Source organism: Ranitomeya imitator, chromosome 6 (assembly GCF_032444005.1).
Source record: "Ranitomeya imitator isolate aRanImi1 chromosome 6, aRanImi1.pri, whole genome shotgun sequence".
NCBI classification, from domain to species: domain Eukaryota; kingdom Metazoa; phylum Chordata; class Amphibia; order Anura; family Dendrobatidae; genus Ranitomeya; species Ranitomeya imitator.
The window spans coordinates 112,218,390-112,240,651 of NC_091287.1; the positions used below are offsets into that span (position 1 = coordinate 112,218,390).

General features: G+C 43.2%; 1 protein-coding gene across 2 annotated transcripts in view; it reads right to left on the reverse strand.

The window, feature by feature from the left end:
• Positions 1 to 22,262, reverse strand: part of NEK10 (NIMA related kinase 10) — a 337,168-nt gene that overhangs the window by 227,163 nt on the left and 87,743 nt on the right. For both annotated transcript variants that reach the window (XM_069730006.1, XM_069730007.1), the window contains exons 9-11: positions 19,807 to 19,874; positions 9,324 to 9,403; positions 7,004 to 7,090 (exon numbers count right to left, since the gene is read on the reverse strand). In XM_069730006.1, the coding sequence (XP_069586107.1) occupies positions 7,004 to 7,090; positions 9,324 to 9,403; positions 19,807 to 19,874 (235 nt within the window). The remainder of the gene's footprint in view (positions 1 to 7,003; positions 7,091 to 9,323; positions 9,404 to 19,806; positions 19,875 to 22,262) is intronic.

Consider the following 22,262-nt stretch of genomic DNA (forward strand, 5'->3'; position numbering starts at 1 on the left):
ATGTTTTCAGTGTCAGCAATGCATCACCGCATCTGGGACAGGTGATGATGTCTCCATGACTAGGAGCTATGTCTGTTTCCACCATCAGGTAGCGGTTATCTGTCTCCTCCTACATCTCCTCCAGATCCTGCTTAACTTACATGACCTCATCACCAACTTAAAAATACGGCATATCAAGGATTCCACACAGCACCCTCATTCTTTTTGCTCATGCAAAGCAAAGTGCTGCCAAGCAGTTTTACAGGTAACATGCCTGGAGGAGAAAAGCCACAAGGAGGAAGAGTTGCTGTTGTGCAACAAGAGGCAACAAGCCCTCCAGGTGGCTCCCTGTGAACTGCAAATTGGAATTGTCATGAGCAATGCCCGGAACATTTTGAATGTTTTACGGTCAAGCTAAATAATCCATGCTCCATGCATTGCCCACATCCTGAATTTAATAGTGCAAGATTTATTGAGAAAATATATACGCTTGCAAAACGTAGTGGACAGCGTAAAGCAATGACAGATTACATCTTGCAACAGTCAAACAGCAGCATGGGTTACTTTGATATCTGACCTTGTCAGGTAATATGAGATGCATGTTGCCTACTGAAGACCTATGAGGAGGCAACAAAATGTATCTATAGGAACACGAGGAATGAGCAATGCAATCTTGCTATTAATTGTAGTCATATTTACACCGACTAGCATGCAAGAGGGGAATCGAGGAAGAACACCAATGTGCACCTGTTCAGCACTGCCCTGTGTCTGTTGCGGACCCTAAAGGTACCGTCACACTAAACAATATCGCTAGCGATCCGTGACGTTGCAGCGTCCTCGCTAGCGATATCGTCCAGTGTGACAGGCAGCAGCGATCAGGTCCCTGCTGTGCTGTCGCTGGTCGGGGAAGAAAGTCCAGAACTTTATTTCGTCGCTGGACTCCCCGCAGACATCGCTGAATCGGCGTGTGTGACACCGATTCAGCGATGTCTTCACTGGTAACCAGGGTAAACATCGGGTAACTAAGCGCAGGGCCGCGCTTAGTAACCCGATGTTTACCCTGGTTACCATCCTAAAAGTAAAAAAAACAAACAGTACATACTTACCTACAGCCGTCTGTCCTCCAGCGCTGTGCTCTGCACTCCTCCTGTACTGGCTGTGAGCGTCGGTCAGCCGGAAAGCAGAGCGGTGACATCACCGCTCTGCTTTCCGGCCGCTGTGCTCACAGCCAGTACAGGAGGAGTGCAGAGCACAGCGCTGGAGGACAGACGGCTGTAGGTAAGTATGTAGTGTTTGTTTTTTTTACTTTTAGGATGGTAACCAGGGTAAACATCGGGTTACTAAGCGCGGCCCTGCACTTAGTTACCCGATGTTTACCCTGGTTACCGGCATCGTTGGTCGCTGGAGAGCGGTCTGTGTGACAGCTCTCCAGCGACCAAACAGCGACGCTGCAGCGATCCGGATCGTTGTCGGTATCGCTGCAGCGTCGCTTAGTGTGACGGTACCTTAAAGGTTCATATCACATGCTGCAGGATTTGGAGGACAAAGAGGAGAAGGAGGATGAGAAGTTGGAAGTGGAGGAAATAGATTTGACATCGACATAGGATGAAGCAGACAGTCAGAGTGAAAATGGCCATGATTACAAAGCTGGCCATGACAACCAACCATCGCGGTGGGATTACAATAATGAAACAATGAGGTCATGCCCGTGTGCATGGCAAGTATATGCTGCAATGATTATGGGAGGACAGGCGTATTGTTATGAAGCAAAGTGATGACACCTGGATAGCCACACTTTCAGACCCTGGCTGTGAAATGGGGGAATTTTTTTCCAATTTCCAAAACAAAGGCAAATTGGCTTAGTACCAGGATAACCTCTGTTACCTGCTCTGCGAAACTTTAGCTGAACAAATAACTGCCACCCCTAGTGACCGGCATGCACTCTGTGATCCATTCAGACACAATGTTCCCCTGCCTGTGCCAACGTTACGGCTCCAACATGTAGTGAGGCAGCAGTAGCAACACAGTATACGCAAACACAGACAGTATATTTGACATTAAGGATGAGATGTCTTTTCTGAAATTGCAACAACCTAGCACACTTCAGCAATCACAGATGCACCATCTGAACAGCCAGGTTAAGTAATACCTAGACTGTGTTCTTTCTCAGGCAGATACACTGAGCATGCCAGCCACACACCTCCTGGCTGCCCACTGTGTTTCATAGTGATTGACAATACTGCTGTTGCCGGGGTAGCCATTGTTCCACTAAACTTCCAAGCATCTCCTTGCCTGCCCCATCTAATCTCTGTTCTGCTCCAGCCCTAGCCACATACCTCCTGGCTGCCAATATGTTTCGTAATGCTTGACTGTACTACTGATGTTGGGAAACACACTCTCATGGTTTTGACTCCTCAAGAAACAGCTCTGAAAATAGGACTACATTTTGAAAAGGCTTGATGACAACAATCTAGAACTTCTTTGCGTTCAAAACAATGCAACTTTTTTTTTAGGTGGGCTCATGGTACCACACAAACTGTCAGTGAAGGTGCAGGAACCAAATGGAGGAGGACAAAAGAATGTAGGAGGGCGAGGAGGGAGTGGTGATGAGAGCCCAACAGTCAGGAGATGAAGAGGATAATGATCCCCTCTCTATTGTCCATGGTTGATGGGAGTGGACAGAGGAAGCACACTTGAGTGTTACCTTGTCACCAACACACCATGGACTTGGACCTCATGGAAGAATCTGACAAACGAGCGCCTTCTTGCTGCACTATCTGCAACATGCTGCCCATTCTTAGGGTTAGAAATATTGCTGACTACTGGGTTGCCACACTGTTAGATCCACGGCACAAGAGTAAATGTTGCCAGATGTTTCCCCCACTGGAAAGGGACGTATGTATGCTGGAGTATCAAAACACGCTTATAGACAATCTTAAGAGTGGTTTTCCCCAAGACAGCAGTGAAGCACACTGTACATCGCAGTTATATATTCCATCCCCAGGAATGTCTAGTAATCAATATAAAAACATTGGCAGCAGCAGCAGTGTAAGTGGCAGAAGCAATTTCTGTGAGTCGTTTTACACATTTTTTAGACAAGCCCATGCGCCAGCAGAACAGAATACAAGTCTGACACGTTATGAATGACTAGAGAGGATGGTGCAGGAGTATTTCAAGCTCAATATCAATGTCACCAGGGTAAGTTTGGATCCTTTTGCATTTTGGTCTTAAAAAGTGGAAATGTGGCCTGAGCCCGCCTATCACGCATTGGAGGTTTTGTCATGCCTGGCAGCCAATGTTCTCTCAGAACGTGTCTCCAGATGGTGGTGTTCTGATGGATAAGCACATCCGGCTGTCCCCTGAAAGTGTAAACCGTCTAACTTTCATCAAGATGAACAAGGTATGGATTTCTAATGAATTTTGCACCCCAGTCGCAGACTGGGCAGACTAAGTGATGGTGTAGTTTTTAATGTGCTGCATTGATCTTGCGTTATTGCAGTCTGTGATACCTTTGTCGTGCCTTCTGTGTCTGCTGTTGCTACTGCTGCTGATGTTACAAAACAATTTTTTGAAATGTGGAGACTCCAAGTTGAGTCTCCATCTGGTAGGTTGCCTGTAGTGGAAGGGATGTCAGAGCCCCATTATAATACTTCTACTCTGGGAAAATTGATACCACTTTAGTGGTGTGTTTCAATATTTTTTGAAATTTGGAAACTCCTAGTTGATTCTCCATCTGGCGGGTTGCCTGTAGTGGAAGAGGTGTCAGAGCTCAATTACACTATTTCTACTCTTTGAAAATTGATGGCACTTTAGTGGTGTGTGGCAATAATTTTGGGTCTCCTTCATGTGTGTTGCCTGTAGCAGTAGGACTCCCAGATAGGCAGACCTGTACTAATATTCAGTCAACTACCTGTGTTACTATCCTTAAATGTTTCTAAGAAAAGTAGTCTACGAAGCTGATATGTGTGCCACCTGAGTGTGTCAAAGCAAAAAAAAAAGTTTGAGATGTTGCATGAGGTATCAGGGCTCCCAACACAGCAGTTTTACACTGGTCTTTCACCCACCTCATCTTAATTTAAACTTAAATTCAAAGCTGTAAATGCTGGCCCAGACCCCGATACCTCTTGCATGGCCCATGGCTGACTGCTGCTGTGCCATTATAAAATTTCTACTGTGGGTCAATTGATCAGTCAACTGGCTTTGTTACTATCCTGGATTTTTTTCTACCAATAGTAGTCTTTGAAAATTAGGTTTGTGGCACCTGAGAGTGGCTGATCAAAAAAGCAATTTGAGCTGTTGCATGAGGTATTAGGGCTCCCAGCGCAGCAGGCTTACACCAATCCCTCACCCACATCATCTGAACTTGAACTTAAATTCGAAGCTCGAAATACTGGCCCAGACCCTGATATCTCATGCATGGCCCATGATTGACTGCTGTTGTGCCATTATCAAATTTCTACTGTGGGTCATTTGATGCCACTTTTCCTGGTGTCTGCCCCTAATTTTTGGAAATGTTTGGACATTAAGTTAGGTCTCTTTCATGTGTGTTGCCTGAATTTCGCAGGGCTCTCAGAGCACCAGGCCTATGCCTGTTACTGGTCAACCTAATCAATGTTTAACCTAGAAATGCTGGTCCAAGCCCCGTCCCAGGCCCTGTCCCATGTATCCATGCTGCACAGTAATACTATTTGTACTCTGGGTCGATTGATGCCACTTTTTCAGGTGTCTGCCCTAATTTGAGCTGTTCTGGCAGCTTTTTGCCCCCCCCCCATCCCTAAAGTTGTTGTCTATGCATTTGGTTTTGCCTCCCATTGAATTCAATAGGGCTCAGATATGTTCGACGAACTGTTTGGTTAACATCGGGACATTCACGAATCTGAACCGCACCTTCCCTCATTTCTAGTCTCCGCAAATAATGGGATAATTTTTGTATGGCCTTTCAATTGCCTAATTATTTTTTTATTGGCAAACCAGTTGCAGACCATAAAAAAGGGTATTTTTTCATTTCTGGTTGTAAAGCCATTACTTCTTCACATTCAAAACAGTACAGGGCACGTGTTTTGTCTCCCTGTTAAATGGATAATATTAGGACAGCTTCTAAAAAAAATCATTCCTGCTTTATTAGCAAAGTGCAATGCTCTTTATACCCCACAAACAGGCATAATTTTTGCTCCCATCTGTGTAAAATTGAATTGAAGTTGAAGTGAACAGTCGAACTCGCCAATAATGATCTCGTTGAGTGAAACAGTTTATTTCAACCAACCGGCACATTTAGACAGTGAGGCCACACTGCTTTCACTTACCAGTGACAGTGGTCTCTGATGGGGGGGACTGGGAGCAGCACCACACAAGTGGATCCTGTTTTCTACAGTGAAATTGCACTGTACCATCTATTGGAAGTATCTGCTGGCAGTACCAATCTACACAACCCAAGCGCTCCAAGTTGTTGTGCGGTAAGCACAACTATGTAAGGTTATAACCAGTCATTAACCTACATCTCAATGGGTGATGACCTATGATGTGTGCTTGCGTTTCCAGTTTTTGATTCACCACAATTTGCATTTAGACCACTTTGTTAATGAAGTTCTGTTAGAGGTTGTCTGGCACCTCTAAAAGGTTTCACCATGGACACACTTTGCACTGGCTACTATATCAGGTCCCTGTGTAACCCTGGCCTTCAACCTTTAGCTCCTGTACAGAGAAGTGCACTTTTTATACAGGGATCCTGGGCAAAGTCCTCGGAGAAGCTATTGATTGTTAGTGCAGGCTGGCAGGAAGATTAGTCAGGTAATAATAAGGCAAGAGAATGGTTAGTAAAGAAGCTAAGGTCATAATCCACTAGAAACACAGAAGGTAAAATATAAAGGAGAACATGAGAGCTAGCTATAACTGGCAGTAAGTAGCAGGATCTCAATGTCGTTATATAGCTTACAGCCCCATCCAACTTAAACAGTAGGGAGCAAACTCAGAAAAGATAACTCCTGAGCTTCCAGCCGGGACGATACTAGAAATCCCAGAGAACAAAGGTCTAGTGCTGTCACCTGCAACAAAAGTGCGGCAGAAACAAGGAGGGCAGGCACCAACAAAAATGTCACATATGACGTAAGCACTGAAATAACATTGACTTCTCATGTGATGACAATGTCACCTTTTTGAAAGTTGTCAAGTTTGAAAACGAATTGTTCCTTTTGTCAACAAGAGTCATTCTGCCATTGACTTTCAACATAAGTACATCAGCCTCATCGGGTCTAGTAGACTTATTTTTAATGTATAAAATTTGAATTGAAAAATTGGATGATAGATCTGTTTTAATATTTACTAGTCTTTAAATCTCTCCCATGACAACTAACACCAACTGAGAGTGGGAAGATTTAAAAAATGACACTTAGCATCAGGTTCTTTAAATTATATCAACCAATCAGCTAATACTAGTGTAGGAACCTGTGAGTAGCCACACAGTTTTCCTGAAGCATTACATGAAAGGAGTGATCTACAATAAATATCAGGACTGTTCAGAGTTCTTCAGTTCGGAAGCTGCAAACTCATTCCCGTATAAGGGGTTATAAGGACCTGAATTTAAGAAAAAATAAATTTTAACTTTTATGGAAATAATTTTCGCTGTCAATAAAGGAGTTGTCTGATACTGTAATATTATTTTAGGCAAGCATGATTTAAAAGCAATAAACCAAGGCAATGTATCTTGCAGTCAGAAGTAAACAGGACCACTGCAGCCTGTGATTGACTGCAGCGGTCATCTGACTAGAAGAGCACATGATCAGAGAAACATCTAATGAAGCACTTTTCCAGTCACCTGAATGATGCAGCCAAACATGGGGTTTTAGTGGTCCTGGTGACTTTCATATGGAGCGGACATTGCTTCTGAAGCCGGTATAGACCTACAGAGCTGTTTTCACTAGATCCACAACAATGCTGGAAGGTGAGTACGCCTCCGCTTATGGTTTAAATAACCATGTATGCAAAAAATGAATATTATTTAAATATTCAGCAACCTGTTTAAGCTCACCTTTTGGAAAGCAGATCATATTCTTGCAGTATCATCATCAGATTTTCCACGATACTGAGTTCACTAATTGCAGTTCTGCATTCCGGGCTGAAAAAAAAAATGCTTCATATACAGTAAAAGTGCATTTAACGCAACAATATTTCCACAGTTTTGCAGTGGCTATCAGTCATTACATATACAGTATATGTATAGTTGGTCATAGACAGAAGACTTGGATCAGTCAGCGGAGGAACATCAGACTATATTCTTAGTTGATTGACCCATAACTACAGATTAAGGACAAATAATAACTTTAAGTTGGCACATTTTAAGACTTACATGGTTGTTGTCTTCTTCATATTATAACACACATTTCTTGCGTATTGGATACAGAGCAAACCAAGCTACTGCCCAGGAGCCATATAAGGGCCTTTGGCTGTTCCTGTCTAGCCCGCGGACAAGGATAGTGAATAGGTTGGAAATAGTGGCATACGGCAAGTGTAGAGATCTGTGGGACATCATACTTTGTGGGGGAGCTGTGGAGGCATCAAACTGTGTGGACAAGCTGCTGGAGCCATCATACTGAATGGAAGGCTGGGGAGACATCTCATTGTGAGATTGATGCATACTGTGTGGGTGGCAACTTACTTTGTGAGAGGATACTACAGGCCATCATACTATGTGTGTGGGAGTTTGTGGTGACATCATGCTTTTTGGGGGGCCTGTGATGCCATCATACTGTGTAAGAGACTGTGTTGGCATCATACTGTGTGTGCACGGTGGGACTGTGGTGGCCATGGTACTGTGTGGGGCTGAGGGGCCATTATACTATGCAGTGGACTGAGAGGTCATCCTATTGTGTGGAGGGTCTGTGGGAACATTATAATGTGTATCGCAGCGTGTGGACCATCATACTGTGTGCGAGGGAGAATGTGGTGGCATCAAACTGCGTGTGGGGGAAGACTCTGAAGGCATCCTACTGTATGGGGGAAACCGCAGTGTGCTCGGTGGAATCATACTGTCAGGGGTGTACTCACTTTTGCGATATACTGTATAGAAACCTTAAGTGCTAGAAGGGCAGAATCGCCTCTCAAGTGAGCGAATTTTGGAGATTACACCCCTCTAGGAATTTATCCACAAGTGTAGTAACGATTTTGACTCCATGGGTGTTTTCCAGAAACAAGCAGCAGTGGATATTACCAAGTGAAAATTGCAAATCTGCCAGTGTAGTGCCCAATACAATGCAGTGCCCAGTACATTATGCTTAGCTGGTGCTTCTGGAGACATGCACTTGTAAATTAAGTGGGCTAAGGGAGAGGCAACAGGGCTCATTGGGGTGAGTGCAGGCCCCTAATTATCATCACTCCTGAATTTTGCTAAATAAATATGTCTATTGAAGGCGGCTAGTCATTAAAGATATTTTTTCTAGCATAAGCATTGTATCCACATTTTTGCCCAAGATGACCCAATCAGTCTGTGTATTGCACTATTTGTACACTTTATGCGCCAATTGGGTATTTTTCAGCAGCACGCAGGAATAGAGTTACTAAGGGTATAAATATTTTTCTTACTATAAGGGTATATCTCCGGGATTGGACTATTATCACCTGCACCTGGTTTATACTCTTATGTCTTGTCGTGTTTTCTATAGTGAGTTTTTGTGAGGATTTGTTTTGTTTAGTCCTTTTAAATTACCAATAAAAGTTATATTTTATAGGTTCATTTTTTCTTGTTAAAGGGTTGCTACTTCCAAGATATGGCACTAGAGTTCATATCATCTTCCTCTCTGAAGAGACAATTTGCATACAATGGCTCTAAAAATGTTCTTGTTTAGATATTTAAATACTTTTTATCCTTTTTTTTATGCAATACACAAAGCTTATTGTTTAAGCATTTTTATAACCCTTTCATATTTGGGGGGAAAAAAACTTTTTTATTTCTTTTATGTCCACAGAGGACAGCTTTTTTTCAACAGGAGTGGGGATAAATACAGTGAGCCGGATGGAAAGTGTCTTTTTTTTTTAGCTTTTCTCTTACCTTACTATTTTTTTCATTTATTTCAACACTGTGCCCCCTAAAAAGTCTTAAAAAAAACCTTTAGAAGGCAGTTGAACTTATGTATAAAGTCTATGGGCAGGCAGGAATTGGTTGGGCTCAGCCCTCCACAAAAGTCCTGATTTCTCAAGTGGCCCCTTAGGAAAATGAATTTCCATCACCTAATAAAGATTATTTCAAGCTGCTCAGTAATCTTGCAAAGAGATACATTAGAAAAAAATTAAGCAAAAGAAATATTCATTTGGGAGTGTCAAGGAGTCAGACTCATTTCATACCAATAACTCACCTCTCGGCCAAACTTGTAAGAGCAAGAAGAGCGCCGAGTAACACGTTACTGTCTCTGGCAGCGAGGAGTCTCAGAAGGGTCTAAAAGTACAAAAAAAAAAATCAATTATTGTACACTAGATGGCAGCCCGATTCTAAAGAATCGGGAGTCTAGAATCCATATATACTTTATTTATTCAAATGTAAGAATAATACAATTAATAAATAATAGTAAGAAAGAACAAAAATAATAGGCAGTATATGGAGAAAACACCAAACAAAAGTTCAAAATTGGTGTGAAAATGTCACTGAACCACTTCACAACTAAATATATATAGTTTTGGTAAATGGTATTATCATTTTTTTGACGAAATTCGGCAGGAGCTTGAAGAGCAACGTCACTGGGCCCGCCTCCACGCAGTAGAAACTTGCTGTGAGGTAAAAATTCAAAAATCACACCAAAATGGCGGGCGGAGTGTGTCACAGTACGGCACGTTTCTGATTGGTCGCTCGCAGCAGGCGGCAACCAATCAGACACTGGACACTGTTGACGTCACTTATCTCCGGACATTAGCTCCGGACATTAGCTCCGGACATTAGCTCCGGACATTAGCTCCGGACAAAGCCACGGAAGTTGGCACAAATTGCAGGAAGTAGTATTCTAGGTAATTATATATTAGATGAGTGACTCACATTCAGTGGTCAAGTGATGGTCATCTTCAAAAGCTCCATGCTGCGATCCATGAGCACATACTGTAGATAGCTGAAGTAAATGTAGGTACCCCTTTCATTTTCCCTGCTGCACTATATAAGTTTAACAATATATACAAAGAAGGGTGATCTGCTCATGAGTTAATCTTAATAAAATCCCTTAAACGTTTGCCATCAGTGACAGTTAGGCATTTTTGACAATGTGTTTTTTCTTTCATTTTTTTTTTTTTTCGGCAACAGAGTCGTATGATATTTTTTTCCGGAACTTATCATATTTGTAATTTTCTTACACTTAAGCTTTATTTTTTTTAACCCAGGTGTTCTGTTCGGGTCATAGTGACCCGAACAGACTTTTTGCGGCCCTGTAGATTTTTTTCTGTAAGTCTCTAAAACTTGAGACTCCTTGACTTTTCCTCATTTGGGGGGACCTACCTATAAGTATTTTTTTTTTTTTTTTTCGTTTACTTTTTGCTACACGCAAAAAGTTACACTTGTTGTGTTCGGGTCATAGTGACCCGACATCGTTTTTTACAGCTGTGAGGCCATATTTTCAGTGAAATAAAGGAGTTATAACCTCAGTTCGGTCTATTTATTGCATCTACTATTGTATATCAATTGATTTATTTCCTAAATTATTTCAATAGGGTCGTACACGCGCTCTACCGGGGGTATGCATTGAGATCTGCGCACCATAAAAATGGCTTTATATTGATTATTTTTGGTGCGCAGTCTATTCTAAAATGTAGAGTGCATCCGGAGAGATCACTAGGTGTGCACTACACGTGTATATTATGCGCAGAACGGACTGCTCAGAACGCGCTGTCTAAGAGGTTTTTTTTTTGTAAAGCTGAGCTGTAAAGTCTTGCAAATAATTTTTTTTGCTAAGTAAGTCTGTCTGGGGAAGTCACTGTTTAGGCCTTATATTGAGAACAGAAAAGTTACACCAAGAACAGAAGCAGCAGCAGGCCTGGTACAAAGCATCCATCAACATGCCCAGGACAGTGAAGCCATGTCCTCCACAAGCGCTTCTACCCCCATGGCTTCTTCCGGCATCAAAAGAAAAAGATGCAGCTATTGCACTTCTACTTGTGACAACAAGACGAGTATAACATGTTCTGGCTGTAAAACAATTCTATGCAAAAATCATGTGTATTGTTTTTCATTCAAGAATCCGTAAATTTATATGATCATGTAAATATATTCACATTGTAATGTTTATTATCTTTAATTTTTTATCACAAAATGTTTGATTTGATTGTTTTGTTTTGTTTTTTTTTACAAAATATGTGTAGTTTTCTATTTTCGTTTTGCTCATTGATCTGTTTTTTCAGAATAAAAGCAAAAAAAAAAAGATTTCTAGTTCATTTTTCTTTTTTTTTTTACTACCAAACATGTTCATAAACAGTCTAGTAAGCAAAAAGTATAAAAAAAATGGAGTTAGAGTGTCTAAAATCAAGGTTTAATAAGCCGGGTCATAGTGACCCGGAACACTACAAGTGTACAGTAAATGCGAACAAAACAGCAGGGTTAATTACAATACTACAAACTCCTCAAGGGAACTTCAGTATGTGATCTTTTGATTGCATTAATACTCTGTATTACTTATGTAGCAAGGTGCATTATATAGAACCTGTCAATCTTTGACTAACAGTTATCCTTTGGCTGGATCTCATAGCCTGAGATTTATGTCAGACATGGAGAACAGACATTGTTAGGCCTGCTGGTTGCCTTAGCAACCATCAACCCCAATACCCCCACCCTGAGATCATGCTATAGAGGTATTGATAGGATGACAGAGGGAGAGATCTTCATCTGTCAGACACCTCACATGCCACTATCACTACTTACTTAGGCATCTGAGTGGTAGAAGTACTAGGATCGGAGCTAGGCAAGGTCCCAGTACACACATCAAGAACATAGGTGTGTGTATAACAGCCTGCTCCTGCTGCTGATGATACATGCACAACTCTTGGCCAGTGCCACTTCAGAGGAGTAACTGTATGGTGGATTGCGGTAAACTACGTGCAATCCAGATATAGAGTCATGACACTTTGTGGTAAGGAGTTGAGCACTAGGCCATTTTGGATTAAATTGGAAAGTGTGATCAGAAAATTACCCACTGTTTAAATCAAGTTAATATGTAAATCATATTTTTCAAGAATACTTTATTTTCCATGTCAGTATCTTGATTAGAAAACAAGCAGATTTCACACTGGCCACTGTGCTTTACAACAAGTTGATACTAACTGTGCACAGAGATCACCTCTCCATGGTCTGATCTTTATCATGAATGGTAGAAATATAATGAAAGTTACACCTACAGTATACAGTACAGACCAAAAGTTTGGACACACCTTCTCATTTAAAGATTTTTCTGTATTTTCATGACTATGAAAACTGTAAGCAAAAGGTGGCTACTTTGAAGAACCTAGAATATAAGACATAATTTCAGTTGTTTCGCAACTTTTTGTTAAGTATAAAAATCCACATGTGTTAATTCATAGTTTTGATGCCTTCAGTGTGAATGTACAATTTTCATAGTTATGAAAATACATAAAAATCTTTAAATGGGAAGGTGTGTCCAAACTTTTGGTCTGTACTGTATATAAACAACACAGGATTACACCACTTAAAAAAGGCCGTGGTCACAGCTAACTATCCCCATATTGCCACCAGCCAAAAGGAAATACAGTGTTCCAATTCTACTTTAGTTGGTAAATGCCTTATCCAGCTCATGTTCTCCCACGTTGAGTTAGGAGACAATTTTAACAATTAGGTAGTAGTTAGTAGTAGAAGTGTCCTGTCCTTATCTATTCCTAGAAATCATCTTTAATTAAAATCTATTGCTTGGAAACCTTAAAGAGGTGTCCGGAACCTAAGAATTAAAGGGCCACTGTCACCCCCCTGCAGCCGTTATAAACTAAAAGAGCCACCTTGTGCAGCAGTAATGCTGCATTCTAACAAGGTGGCTCTTTTAGTTTTTGCTTCTGTTATTCCCTCAATAAAGCGTTTTATAATTTTCCCCAAATACCTATCTTTAGCCAAGGAGGCAGGTCTGAAGCCTCCTCTGTGAAGCGCCCAACTGCCGTCACTCATCTCTTCTGGGGCGCTGGTCGCCGCCCCCTGCGCGCTGTTTTCTTTTCAAATCCGGCGCCGGCGCTGTGTAAATATTTGTGGGGCAGGCGCAGTAAGCTCTGGCGGTCTGAGGTCCCAGCCAGGCTTGCAGACTGCGCCTGTGCTGGCAGTGCGGCCACCCACCTCGGTAATCCCAGGGGGTGGCGACCATCTCCCCAGAAGAGATGAGTGACGGCAGTTGGGCGCTTCACAGAGGAGGCTTCAGACCCGCCTCCGTGGACAAAGATAGGTATTTTTGCAAAGTTTCAAACTGCTTTATTTTAGTAATACCTGAACACAAAACTAAAAGAGCCACCTTGTTAGAATGCGGCATTACTGCTGCACAAGGTGGCTCTTTTAGTTTATAGCGGCTGCAGGGGGGTGACAGTGGCCCTTTAATAACCAATCTCTACCAATCTCTATTATAGGTCATCAATATGAGATTAGTGGGGGTCCGACAGCCGGCACACCCACTGATCAGCTGAAGACTGCTTCAGGAGTGGCCAGAATTAAGCTTTGTATGAGGCGAAACCCTGTGCATTGCAAAGTGCCAGCTACCAATTACTGCACTCTTTCTTCTATCCAAATGCTAAGTACTGCACTTTATCTCATATTCAAGTGAATGGAAGACAAATTACAGTACCTGGCAGCAGGCACTAATCAATGTACAGGGCTGCTGTGTTCTGCCACATAAAAAGCTAGGTTTCCGCTACTGCCAGAGCAGTTTTCAGCGGATCAGTGTGGTGCCAGGTGTTGGACCCCCACCGATCTCATATTGCCGACCTATCTTATGGATAAGTCATCAACTGTGTGCCTGTCGTTTGATGTGGCTTTTGAGAATGAGTGGTCATGTGATTATATGAGGAATAACGCTATATCTGTCCACCATATGCCCTGTTTCTTGCAGGCTCCATCAGTTGTCTCTAGACTAGTGGGTGGAGACTTGCTGAAACGATGTCCTCCATACACAGTATATTTCTGCTCTCCTGTCTCTATGCAACATATGCTCACAGGCAGTATTAGCAAGATGGGCATTATACATCAGTACTGAGCAGTGTACATGTGAATTCATCTCTGGTATCTAAAATATAACGGTGGGAGCGTCACTCTGTCCGAAGCCTTTATAGACTGCGCAAACGCGACGCACCGCGCCTGCGCAGTCTGGACAAGAGTGGCGCAGCCGAACTTACTTATCCCGCCCCCAATATACCAGCCATGGGAGCTCCACACACCCGTGTATCCCCCATAATATAGCGGCCATAGGGGCTTCGTGCTCTGCAGCTCCGGTCAGGGTAGATGTAGAGCCCAGCGGAGCTCCAGGACCTTCGATGATGTCACCAGCATGTGACCAGTGATGCGAGTGGGCGGAGTCAGCCCTAGCTGTGCTGGCTGCAGGGGTGCTGTATCCATTATAGCCAGCGCCGCACTCAGGCAGTAAGTACAGCCACACTCATGCAGTACAGCCACACTCGCCCGCACTCACACAGTACAGCCACACTCAGCCGCACTCACACAGTACAGCCACACTCAGCCACACTCACACAGTACAGCCACACTCAGCCACACTCACACAGTACAGCCACACTCAGCCACACTCACACAGTACAGCCACACTCAGCCACACTCACACAGTACAGCCACACTCACGCAGTACAGCCGCACTCATGCAGTACAGCCGCGCTCAGTATAGCTGCATTCAGACAGTACAGCTGCACTCAGACAGTACAGCCGCACTCAGGCAGCACAGCCGCACTCAGGCAGCACAGCCGCACTCAGCACAGCCGCACTCAGCACAGCCGGAGAGAGAAAGATGGGAGCAACATATGGCAGAATGGAAACAGGAACAGGCAGAATGGGTGCAGCACATTACAACAGAATGGGGGCACAGGATTGGAGCAGAACATGACAGAATGGTTGCGCACGATGGGAGCACCACATGACAGGATGGGGGCAGGATGGGAGCAGCACATGACAAGACGGGGCGCAGGATGGGAGCACATGACAGGATGGTGACGCAGGATGGAGCAGCACATGACAGGATGGGGATGCAGGTTGGAACAGCACAAGACAGGATGGGGGTGCAGGGTGGAGCAGCACATTACAGGATGGGAACGCAGGATGGAGCAGCACATGACAGGATGGGGGCGCAGGATGGAGCAGCACATACCAGGATGGAGACCATATACCAATATAAATGCTCGCCACCCGGGCGTAGAACGGGTTCAATAGCTAGTCACAGATAATACTCAATACATACCAGCTGCCCTGTCTATGTGTGTCTCCCTCACTCTGCTCTTCCATTCTATATAGCTGTCTGGCTACACGGTACAGGCAGGAAGAGGCAATGATTATCATTACAATAGTACAGACAGAGGCATAGGACAATGTTGTCTGTCTCTCTCATAAAAACAGTCAGATTTGCTTTCTGAGTAGACAATGTTGATATATGCAGCTGTTTAGCTGGACTATGGCAGAGAACCGATAATGATCACTTCTTCCCATGAGTGACTGCTGGCTTTGACTGTGTATCCAGACAGCTATTTAGAATTACACTGTCAGATGGGGGTATGGGCAGTACATGCAAGCAATCAGTCAAAACTCACGGGATAAGAGCTCATATTCAGTTCTCGCTGACAGTACAGAGACAGCTGTATAGGACAATACTGTCCATTTCCGTCATGTAGAGAGATTTCCGCTCTAGGCAGTGTTATGAGCGCTACTCACAGAAGGTTATGTACGCTCCTCACAGCACATATACCCCATTTACTAAAGAATATACATCAGCAAATGCTCGACCAAAACAAGCCTGCTACTGGAGGAGCTATAGAGTTACCAATCTGTAATAGGAAAAGTATGCAATTCTGAAAATTGTATTTGAAAAGTGTATTGTTTGTTAAAAATCTTTTACAAAGAATACATTTACTGGTAAGTGATTAAACCCCTTTAAAGTAACTATAGCACTATGATGTACATCAGAGGTGAGGAACCTCGGGCCCCTTTACTCCGGCCCCTGGGCAGATTCACGGGCACTATAGTGCTCAGGCCAGCAACACAGTTTTGCCATTCACCTGCCCTTTATGTCCTTCTTGCTCTACCAGCACGCACACACAGCGTTCACCACTGTATGTTGTGCTGCATGCAAGGAAGGAGTGCCAGCATTTGGACATACCTTGGAGACGGAGTTAGAGCAGGATGAGTTCCCATCCCATAGATAAAGATAGCAGCACCAGCCACAGTGTATTCTGTGATGTATATGCTATAGCCCAAACGTCTCCTATTGTATATATCCCCTACTCAGAGTCTCCTATGTGATGTCTATGGTGTAGCTCCAGTGTCTACTATGTGATGCATATGCTTTAGTCCCAGTGGTGACTCTTACGTGATGTATATAGTGGGTGAAATAAGTATTGAACACGTCACCAATTTTCTAAGTAAATTTCTAAAGGTTCTATTGACATGAAATTATCACCATATGTCGGTAACAACCCATCCAATCCACACAGGCAAATAAATCAAATCATAGATGTCCATAAATTATGTGTAATAATGATAAATGACACCGGGAAAAAGTATTGCACGCGTTTACTGAAATTTAGCTAATACTTCATACAGAAGCCTTTGTGGACAATGACAGCTTCAATATGCCTCCTGTATGGAGAAACTAGGAGCGATGCTTGCGACTTCTATGAACTCTGAGCTTTAGTTCCTTCCATACATCTTCTGTTGGATTTAGCTCGGGTGATTGACTGGGCCATTCTGGCAGCTTTATTTTTTATTCTGAAACCAATTGAGAGTTTCATTGGCTGTGTGTTTGGGATCATTGTCTTGCTGAAAAATATTTGTCCACTGATCCTTCCTTCAATTACATGAAACTTGGCTGTGCCGTATTCTCAAAAACAGCCCCATGCCATGTTCCCACCTCTATATTTCACTGTTGGTATGGTGTTTTTGAGGAGATACGTAGTGCCTTTTGGCCTCCAAACATGGTGTGTATTATGGCATCCGACGAGTTCATTTTTTTATCTCATCTGACCACGCTATATTCTACCAATATTCTACAGATTATTTAAATATTTTTAAGAGCAAACTGTAAACACGCTTGAACATACTTTTTGCTCAGCAATAAAGTCTTGCATAGTGAGTGTGCATACAGGCCATGGAGGTTCAGTGCATTACTTATGATTTTCTTTGAAAAACATTGTACCTGCTGATTCCAGGTATTTCTGTAGCTCTCTACAGGTTGTCCTTGGCTCTTGGACAACTCTTCTAATAATTTTTTTCACTCCTCTGTCTGAAATCTTGAGACAATTTGTGTGACACCTTGGTGATGAGACACCTTCTTATAGGCCATCAGTTGAACCAGCTGATATTATTTTTCACTAAGTCTCAGGATTGCTTACTAATTACTAATAGATTTTAACTGGTGTCATGACTTCCCATGGCTTTCTGAACCTCTTTGTTTATGTGTTCAATACTTTTTCCCTGTGTCATTTCTCATTATTACACATAACTTGATGTATGGACTTCTATGTCTTGATTTTTTTTGCCTGTGTGGATTGGATAAGTTGTTACGGACATCTGGTGAGAATATCATGTCAAAAGCACCATTAGAAATATATTTACTTAGAAAATTGGTGGTGTGTTCAATACTTATTTCACTCACTTTATGGTCTATCCTGTGTCTCCTTTTTGATATATATGGTGCAGCCACGTTATCTTCTATGTGATGTATATGCTGCAGCCCCAGTGTCTCCTATGTCATGTATATACAGCAGTCTAGGTGTCTCTTTTGTTGTGTATATACAGCAATCTCAGTGTCTTCTATGTGATGCACACAACAGTCTCTGTGCCTCCTTTGTGATGTATACATAGCAGTGTCAGTGTCTCCTATGTGATGAATACAGAAGTTTTGGTGTGTCCTATATGATATACATACAACAGTTTTGGTATTTTCAATGTGATGTATATACAGCAGTGTTGGTGTCTTCTATGTGATGTAGGCATCAGTTTCAGTGTCTCCTATGTGATGTATATACAGCAGTGTCAGTGTGTCCTATGTGATTTATTCAGCAGATTTCCCACTGTTTGAGTTCTATAAATGTAACGTGAGCAGTTAGGAATTTTTCACTGCAGTGTAATATACATCTGTGTTTGGTACATCTTATTGCTGCAAGTTCTTTACAAAACTTATCATTGCAAAGACTTGACTACGCTCCAGACCGAAGCAAATTTGGAAAAGCAATTGAAAGTAGTAGTATAATCATTACCACCTAATATCAAAACCGCCCAAAGAGAAGCAGTTCCAGCTATCACATTAGGGGTGAGGTACTGTATATACTGTACTCGTCTATAAGCTGAGATTTTCAGCACTTTGTTTGTGCTGAAAACGCCCCTCTCAGATTATACACGAGTCATTGCCAGCGGGGGAGGGAGGGAGCAGGTGACATCATACTCACCCTCCTGGTGTCATCGCTGCATATCAGTCCCTGCATCTCGGATGCCGGCATCTCTCTTCCTGTCTTCCTTCCTGTGCTGAGTGGTCATGTGGTAGCGCTCATTAAAGTAATGAATATGCACACGTCTCAACTCCCATAGGCGTGGAGCGCATATTCATTACTTTAATGAGCGGTATCACTGACCGCTCAGAACAGAAAGGAAGACAGGAAGAGAGATGCCGTCACCCGAGATGTAGGGACTGATATGCAATGCCAGAAGGGTGAGTAGGACTGGGGGAGGGTGAGCCATGCGATACTCACCTGTCCCCGTTCCACCGCCGCACTGTGTCATCCGGGTCCTCTGGCTGTGACGTTCAGGTCAGAGGGTGTGATGACGTGGTTAGTGTGCACGCCGCCCTCTGCCTGAACAGTCACTGCAGCGGGCAGTGACGAGAGCTATGTCATTTTTTTTTTTTTTTAATCGCAGCAACATTATATGGGGCATATTTTAATATGGAGCATCTTATGGGGCCATCATTAACCTTTATGCAGCATTATATGGGGTATAATTTTGCATGGAGCATCTTATGGAGCATCATAACCCTTTGTGCAGCATTATATGGGGCATATTTTAATATGGAGCATCTTATGGGGCTGTCATTAACCTTTATGGAGCATTATATGGGGCATATTTTAATATGGAGCATCTTATGGGGCTATCATTAACCTTTATGGAGCATTATATGGGGCATATTTTTGTATGGAGCATCTTATGGGGCCATCATTAACCTTTATGCAGCATTATATGGGGCATATTTTTGTATGGAGCATCTTATGGGGCTCCTGATTCAATATGGATATTCAAAAATATTTAACCTTCTGATGTCTCAATTAATTTTACTTTTATTGGTATTTATTTTTATTTTTGAATTTTACCAGTAGCTGCTGCATTTCCCACCCTAGGCTTATACTCGAGTCAATAAGTTTTCTCAGTTTTTTGTGGCAAAATTAGGGGGGTCGGCTTATACTTGGGCTGGCTTATACTCCAGTATATACGGTAATTGTTTGGCCAAATATAGCAGGATCATTTTCAAGTTGATAATTTTGTATGGCTCCTGAATGATGGTATAAATATACAATTGGACTATGCCAGAAAAAAGGTCCCCACTTCTGATGTACATAATATGGTTCATATAGTTAATATGGATCACCATCATTTCTACATTTGAATGACACATCTCTTACTTTGTGTGCTCCACTTTGTATCACCCATTCTCTTTGATCTTTAGCAGCAGCAATTTTTTGAAAGATATCTGTAACACAACAATTCAGCTTTAATTCCAAAATTACCACATAAATAAGTTCAATCCTTATATTAAATTGTAGACAATGTGCCTTTTGAATAAAGATGAGTTTAACCAATGCATATATTATAGATTACTTGGAACGTCAATGTGTATCTGCAAATAATTTTAACCATTGCATGACCACTCAATACATTATCATCTACAATGTTCCAGGGTTTACAAGTTGTCATTTTCATTTGGCCTCAACAATACTAATTGGCTGTTGGAAGATAATTCTCTGCTCAAAATTCTGCTAAATATAGTTTTCAGTTAAAAGTCAAGTACTGTGTACAGACCCTCAAAGTCAGCTTTGTACACCATGTTGGAAGGGTTTGAAGTGATGTTTTCTAACTTACTATTTAAACAACTTTTACCTCAATTTTTTTTGTGCTGAATAACCTAATTTAAAGGGAATCTGTCAGTAGGTGTTTGCTACTGGATCACCCCCAGACGCAGGGCCACAGGATACTCGGTAGCGGTCCTTTCTATCTCAGTTCTGGGGATGTCACGGTGGCTGGACCCGGTCCGTGACCCTGCTAAGGGGCGTCCAATAAAAGGTGATAGGAGTCTGTCAAGGTTTCGTGACGCCACCTGTGGTGTTTCGGTCAGGATGACCGACGCTGCTTGGCGTCCGCTGGAGTGATGGAATGGCAGATAGATGGTATACCTTCCCACGGGTGAAGTATGTCCCCAGGGCTTCCCAGTGATGTAGATGGCGATGGTGTGAGGTGCAGACAATAACGAGGACACAAGGTTGCAGTCTCTTTACCTCTTTACTGAAGACTTCAGGATCCGCAATCCAGAGCAAGTTTAACAGGGCTATCAGAGACCGGCCGGTCCGATGGGCACATCCAGAGTTCCCTTTACAGGTGGAAATCAGTGCCTACCACTAGCGCCTGTGTGTTGTAGTGCTACCCTGCTGAGCATTCGGAATAGTCCTCACAACTGCTGTTCTCGTTCGTTCGTTCTTTCTAATTCTCTCTCGCTTGTTCCAGATGTTACTAGTTTCTCTGTTGTGATAGGCAATTCAGTATCACAATGGACATAGCGGTCAGAGCACATACAGTGATCTGACAATAACCCAAAATAATAGAACGAGCTCTCAGACGTGGGAACTCTGCAGACCGCAATCCCTAATCCTCTCCAAACAACACTAAAGACAGCCGTGGATTGCGCCTAACTCTGCCTATGCAACTCGGCACAGCCTGAGAAACTAACTAGCCTGAAGATAGAAAATAAGCCTACCTTGCCTCAGAGAAATACCCCAAAGGAAAAGGCAGCCCCCCACACACAATGACTGTGAGTTAAGATGAAAAGACAAACGTAGGGATGAAATAGATTCAGCAAAGTGAGGCCCGACTTTCTTAACAGAGCGAGGATAGGAAAGATAACTTTGCGGTCTACACAAAACCCTAAAGAAAACCACGCAAAGGGGCAAAAAGACCCTCCGTACCGAACTATCGGCACGGAGGTACACCCTTTGCGTCCCAGAGCTTCCAGCAAAACAAATAGACAAGCTGGACAGAAAAAATAGCAAACAAATAGCAAAGAAGAACTTAGCTATGCAGAGCAGCAGGCCACAGGAATGATCCAGGGAAAAACAAGTCCAACACTGGAACATTGACAGGAAGCATGGATCAAAGCATTAGGTGGAGTTAAGTAGAGAAGCACCTAACGACCTCACCAGATCACCTGAGGGAGGAAACTCAGAAGCCGCAGTACCACTTTCCTCCACAAACGGAAGCTCCCAGAGAGAATCAGCCGAAGTACCACTTGTGACCACAGGAGGGAGCTCTGCCACAGAATTCACAACATTTCTCGTCCCCCAGGTATGTTATGGCTAGGACGCACCCGTATGACGGGAAGGCTCGGAGCTCTTCCGGGACCCTAGAGACGCCCCTCTCCATGCGTTGCCCCCTATGTCTTCGTAGGAAATTTAAGGTAGACAGCCAACCTATAATTAACTGTTCTGCGGAGTTCGAAGTAAGGCATAGAGTCAGTTACTTCCGCGGTGTTCCGGCCACCGGCTACGCGCCTCAGTAGGAAGTTGCCTCGGTCTCACGGCACGACTCCTACTGGCTCTCCTTTGTGCTTGATCTTGTTTCTCACTGTTTCACAATACCCCTCCCTTCGTGTCTTAGGATGCCGCCGCAAGGTAGTGCAGGCGCTGTTCCGTAACGTTCTGCTCTGTTCGCTAGGTACCTGCCAGGTTCCCACGCCCGACAGGGACCCCCCTGTGTCTTCTCCCTGCAACACCCCCTGCCACGTGATGTTGCCTGAATCCAATCCAGTCAGCTTCTGACTAACTTCCTACCCAACCCCTAGTTTTACCAGTGTGAGGAGTGGCACAATAAA